Genomic DNA, 5864 nt, shown 5'->3' with positions numbered 1-5864 from the left:
CCATCGGCGCAGCGTGCCGCAGCAGCGCGCCGCCCAGCCCTGCACCACGGACCAGCGTCTGCAGCACGTGGAAGGCACACACCTGGGGAGAGCGCACGGGGCTCAGCAGCACTATGGGGAGGGGGCTGATGCTTCCATGCAAAGGGAAGATGGTGGGAAGAGATGGAGGGAGCTGAGGGGCCATCAGCTCTTGGGCTGCTGGGATGGGCAGCATGGCCAGGGCTGCAGTTTTTTGCTCACCCTGAGGTCTCCATGCTAGTACCCAGCATGGCTCCCTTTAGGGGACCTCGTGCAGGCCACCCTGTCCCCAGATGAGCTACAGCAGCCAGGAGCTCAGCACCCTCCATGCTCACCTGCGGGAGGTCGAGGGTCTGGTCCCAGTCCTGCGGCAGGGCTGTGGTGGCCAAGGCCAGCAGCGTCTGGACACAGCGGGCCAGCAGTGGCCGTGCCTGCGCTGGGGCCTCCCCGCTGACGATGCAGAGGAAGAGCATGGGGAAGCCAGCAGCACGGCGTGTGATCGAGCTGCTACGGGGTCCGCTCAGGGCTTCTAAGCCCTAAGGAACAAAATCCACCTGAGATATGGCTGGAAACCTGCTGGCTGGAACCTGTGGCTGCTCTGCAGGGGAGGGCACCAGCTGCACCAACCCCACGCTGCAGCATCCCAGCTGCCAGGCAGGTCCTCACCCCGGGGTGGGGGGAGACAGGGACAAGGCCCTGGGGGTCCCCAGGGCATGGGGGGAACGTGGGGCAGAGCACAGTACCTGCTCCAGCATGGTCTGCGGGATTGCCTGCAGCTCCGTGTCTGGGTGGTTCAACAGAGCAGCACAAAATTTGGTGAAGCCCATGCTGCAGCCCTCCACTGCTCCCTAGGGCAGGGTACTGTCAGGCCCCCCATTCCCCCAAGGCTGCACCCACCAGCCCACCCCAACCCCCAGAAACCTCTTTGCAAAAGGGGAAGGAGAAAGCGAGAAGACATGATGGCATGGGGACATGACAGGGTTTGGCACCAGGATCCCAGCTGTGGCCTGCCCCAGAGCAGACCCTGCCCTGCTGCCCTTGGCCTCCCTGCATGCGGGCAAGAGCCCCTGGCTATCGGCCTGGGGCAGGGATGGGGCCAGAGGGGTGGGCAAGGAGCCAAGCCACCCCAGGTGGGACGTGCTCTTACCCAGTGCCGGCACCGCAGCAGGATTTCCTGGAAGACCCTTGCAGCCGTCTGCAGGGTGGGGAGCGGCAAGAGGGGCCCTGATCCGGCTGGCAGCGCTGGGTCCAGCAGCAGCTCGGCCAGGCCGCCCAGGAGCAGTCCTATCTCCTGGGAAGAAGATGAAGGTCACGGGGACCAGCAGTGGGGCTGCCCCATTCCTGTCCCCCCCCATTCCTGCCCTGCCCTGCCACCGCTGCCCCTGGGGAGCAGAGCGGGTGCTGCCATCGCTCCCCAGCACCGGCGCTCTCGGGTGCTGGCACTGTCAGGCCGTGGGGACGGTGGGACGCCCACAAGCACAGGCAGGCTCGCAGCACGGTGGTTTCCCAGCCAGCTGCAAGGTGTGCACAGCAGAGATGGCCTTTCTCCAGGCAGCCGCTGGAGAGGAGGAGAAGCCGGGATGGGCGGCTGTCGGAAAGGAGCGGTGATGGGTGGCTGCAGGGCTGCAAGCTGGGAGCCCGGCTCTGCCGCAGCTGGAGTCTGTTGGTGCCTGGGAACCAGCTGGGCTACATAAGGGCAGGCAGGGAGGTAGCTACTTTTGGTGAGGGTGGTGGTTGTATCTTCCCTGATGGAGGGGGAGGATGACTGCGGCAGCTCCAAGGTAAGCCGAGGTTCCCCCTTGTTTGTCCCCAGGGAGGGTGAATGCCCCAAGAGGAGCTGGAGAACCCAGCTGCTGGGGTGGGCTGGGTGGTGGGTGCCATGCTGGGGTGTCCCTGATCCTGTGGGGAGGGGTGCCTACCTTCACTGATACCCAGCAGCAGGTCAGGATCAGGCTGTGCTCTTCTGACAGCAGGACTGAGTCCTCCTCCTCCTCTTGCTGCCCCCGGCTTTTCCCCAGTGTGATGAGGGAGCCGATGGCATTCCCCATGTCTGCAAACGATGGGGCAGCAGCTGTGAAAGGGAGAAGCCTGGTCTGAGTGGGGCTGTGTGGGGCAGAGGGAGGGTGATGCTGCTGGGGGGCTGGCGGGGGACCCGCTGTCCAGAGTGCACACAAATGGCAGCGCCTCTGCTCCTGCAACGTGTGCCACTCCGGGACACGGCTGTGCTTTGCCCCATGGCTCTTTCCAAACTGTTGCTGTAAGGGAGGTTCTTCCTCTGCCTCTGGAAGGTTTTTGCCTCTACTTCTGCTGCTGTCCTCATGTGCAGTCGAGAAAGGGACCCAAACCCAGGCAGGAGCCGCTCTGCTCCCATAGTTTCCAGGATCTTCTGCCCAACACCTGGAGCATCCTCGCCCAGGTGCCCTGCTTTGCACCCTGCTCCTGGGCCAACCCTCCCTGCCCAGCCCCACTGCTGTTCCCAGCTAGAGGCACTGAGCCCAAAGCAAGCGCCTTCCCCAGAGGCTGGAGGGCTGTGGGGTCCAGGATGGTGGTGATGGAGGTGTCAGTGGTTCCCGGGGCTGGTCCCCCCCCGGGGACACGCTCACCTTGCTCATTGGCACCGGGGCCTTGCTGGCTCTGCAGAGCGCCCAGGAGGAAGGAGGTGATGTCCCTCACTGTGGTGATGAGGCGGGTGAGGAGCTCCTGCCAGCTCTGCGCTGACTCTGCTGCCCGCATGGAGGCCGCCACCTCTGGCACCTGGAGCAGGCACCTCCGCAGGGCGGCGATGGCTCCTGCACGAACACCCACCGCCGGTCACAGCGGTGGCCAGCGCAGCCCCCGCTCTCCTGCCTGAGCCTGCTGCTGAAACGGCTCACGGGCAAGGGAGCGAGCTGCGCCCCCAGGTGCAGGGAATGCTGGGCAGGCGGAGCAGCGATACAGGGAAACTGAGGCAAGGATGTGGCATCAGCACTGAGCTGCAGCCTCAGTCCTGCCTACACCATTCCTGCCTGCCCTAAGTTCCCAGGGAGGAGCCCTGCTGGGCTGGGGATGTACCGTGCATCGGTGCGGTGGCTGCTGCCTGCAGCAGGTCCTGGCATGCCGCGGCGTACTGGGCTTGCAGCACATGGAGAAGGTGCTGAGCAAAGCAGAGGCCTCGGTTGGGCAGCGTGGGGGCTGCTTCGGCTTCCAGGGCCAGGCTCTTCATGGTGTCACTGTCTGACCTGGGGGACGGAGCAGAGGCTGTTGCGAGGAGGAGGGACTTTTCTGCCCAACTTGGGCTGTGTGGCTCCTTCCTCCCCTGGCTCAAAGTTCTGCACCCCAGCCCTACCCAGCTCCCCACTGCAAGGCTATTTTCAAACCCAAGCCATCTCTGCCCTGAGCTGTAAATGCAGCCTCTGGCAAGATGCTGGTGCTGCTGATGGGCTCTCGGGGGCTGCCGTGCCACTGCGGGGAGGGGGAAGGCCAGAAGCTCGTACTTCTGCAGGATGGTCTTCATCAGCACGGCTCCGGCTTCAGCCTCCTGCACTCGCGGGCTGCCCAGGGCTTCCTGGGCCAGCTGGAAGAGAGCCAGGGCGATGGGCTCGGGGAATGTGGCAGGGAAGTAGCGGATGAGCAGCTCGGAGGCCAAGTCCCTGATCTGCCAAGACAGGAGAGGTGGTGGTGGTGGGGGAAATTGGGACACAAGATGGAGGGGAAAGCAACTGGGGCAGGGCAGGAGGGGAAGCCTCCACCCTTGCGCTGTGAGCCCGCTCGGGGCTGAGGCAGGCGGCTTCATGACCGTTCAGGATCACCTCATTACTGCTTTCCTGCAAGCAGCTCAGCAGCGCCAACAAATTGGGCTGAGAGAAGAAGTCCCAGCAGCCGCTTTGCCTGGTGTAGCTCAGCAGTGTGGCCATGGTCCCTGTGGTGGGGACAAGAGGTGCTGGGTGGGGAGCACCCCTGCAGCCAAGGGGTGATGCTCTGGGTGGGCTGCCCCTACTCACGTGGGGGCTGGCCTTTCTTCCTGGCGGGGCTCCAGGTGTCTGTGCAGGTCTCCAGAACAGCAGCCAGGAGGAGCAGGGCCGTCTTCTTCCTCTGGTAGTTGGAGCCTGGGCTGAGTGAGGCGATGCTGAGCTGCAGCAGCCACTCCACAAACCCTGCAGGCAGAGCGTGGCAGTGAGCGATGCTGGGCTGGGCACCCACTTCAAATTCCCCCGGGGGCCACGCTGGCGGTGCCAGGGCAGCCACCTCACCTACTGCCTGGGCAAGCTGCCCCGCTCCCTTGCCCATCTCGGTGCCATGGGGCTCCTTCCCTCGAAGCTGGGCCAGCGAGCTGTCCCGCAGCTGGACCAGCGCCTTCCTCACCGCTGCCTGCAGCAGCTGCCGGAACGAGGAGGAGTCGCAGTTGAGGTTGAGGGGCAAGAATTCCCGCAGCAGCCGCACCTCGGTGCCCGAGAGGGGCTGGTTGGTGCTGGGGCTGCAGCAGAGGAGACCCAGCGCCGCCAGCCGAACGCCTTCCTCGCGGGCGCCCAGGCAGCAGCAGAGCCGCTCCAGCACCTTGCCCTGCAGCGGCAGGGCCCCCACCACGCTCTTCTGCGCCTTCAGCAGCAAGACCCAAGCCTGGAGCGATGCTGCGTCCCGGCCGCTGCACTGGGTGGCCAGTGGTGCCTGGGCTGCTGGGAGCTGCCGCAGGGTCCAGGCCAGGAGGTGGTTGGCGGCGTTGCTCTGCAGGATGGGCAGGGGGGAGCGGAGCGCCTGGGAGAGCAGGGGCAGCCAGCGCAGCGCCCACGGCTCCGCCAGAGCCAGCCCCATGCCCGGCCGCCCATCCTGCTGCTCGGCATGCTGCTGCCGCACCAGGGCCTTGTAGACCTCAGCGGCTGCAGGACACAGGTGGTTGGTGGAGAGGCAGCTCAGGAGGTGCTGAGGCAGTTCTGGGTAGGCATCCAGCACCTGGGAGAAAGCCAGATGACCCCTCATAAGGGTCTTGTCCAACCTAAATGATTCTGTGATCTCCCTGCCAGGCTGAAGGCTCCGTACAGCGGGGGACAGATCTGGGTATAGACCACACTGCGGTCACCCATGGCACTGAGCACCTCTGGTACGGGAGCACAGCTACTTTGGCCAGATTTTGGTGGGCACCAACTGGCAAAGCTTCCCTTCCCACTGGCACTTCCCAGGGATGCATCGTTGCTGCTGCAGCTCACCACCCCACCAGGGATACCATCCCTTGGGTGATGCGAGAGCGGCCCCCCAGCTGGGAATGCTGCTGCCTGCATGGCTGAGCTGGGCAGGAGAAGGTGACAGGCAGCAGACAGAGGCTGTGCCACCCCAGCAGCGGTGCCAGCCAGGACTGAGCCTCCCTGTCCCCCCACCTTTCCTACCTGCTGGCTGCCCACATACGGGACAATGGCACACAGGGGCACGTATCTGGCTTTGATTTGCCACGGCATTGAGATGACCTTCTGCAGCATCTCTTGGTAGAGGGGTCTCTCCTGGTCATGGAAGTGCTGGCACTCGAGGTGGTAGATCTCCAGGAGCAGTCGGAAGGAGCTGTGGATGGACTCAGACACCCCTTCCACCTGGGGGGAGAAGGATGGCAAGCAGGAGAGGTGAGGGTGGGTTCTCTTTTGCTTTCCCATGGTCGTGGACTTTCGGTATTGGCCGGTAACCATGGGGTTAGGAGCTGGGGATGTGGGGGTGGCAGGAGGTGAGCCAGCAGGCACGGACCAGCTGGGGCTGCAGCAGTGGGTGCTGCCTAGGGAGGGTGAAGCCCTGGGACACAACCCTGCAGAGGCCATGTGTGATGAGTATCCTGGCCCCAGCAGTGTGGGTGCCCCTGCCCTGCCCAAGGAAGGGGAGCACCAGCAAGG

At 64.7% G+C, this 5864-nt stretch overlaps 1 protein-coding gene across 1 annotated transcript in view; it reads right to left on the bottom strand.

The window, feature by feature from the left end:
* Positions 1–5864, bottom strand: part of LOC118451888 — a 14170-nt gene that overhangs the window by 3614 nt on the left and 4692 nt on the right. Inside the window, 12 exon segments of the mRNA XM_035890478.1 lie at positions 3–82; positions 354–554; positions 762–866; positions 1166–1309; positions 1938–2089; positions 2622–2807; positions 3070–3236; positions 3492–3727; positions 3729–3916; positions 3999–4151; positions 4248–4944; positions 5376–5677. Coding sequence (XP_035746371.1) covers positions 3–82; positions 354–554; positions 762–866; positions 1166–1309; positions 1938–2089; positions 2622–2807; positions 3070–3236; positions 3492–3727; positions 3729–3916; positions 3999–4151; positions 4248–4944; positions 5376–5677 — 2611 coding nt within the window.

This window comes from Egretta garzetta, unplaced genomic scaffold, assembly GCF_000687185.1.
Source record: "Egretta garzetta isolate BGI_Z169 unplaced genomic scaffold, ASM68718v1 scaffold343, whole genome shotgun sequence".
NCBI classification, from domain to species: domain Eukaryota; kingdom Metazoa; phylum Chordata; class Aves; order Pelecaniformes; family Ardeidae; genus Egretta; species Egretta garzetta.
This window is presented reverse-complemented; position numbering and strand designations above follow the sequence as displayed.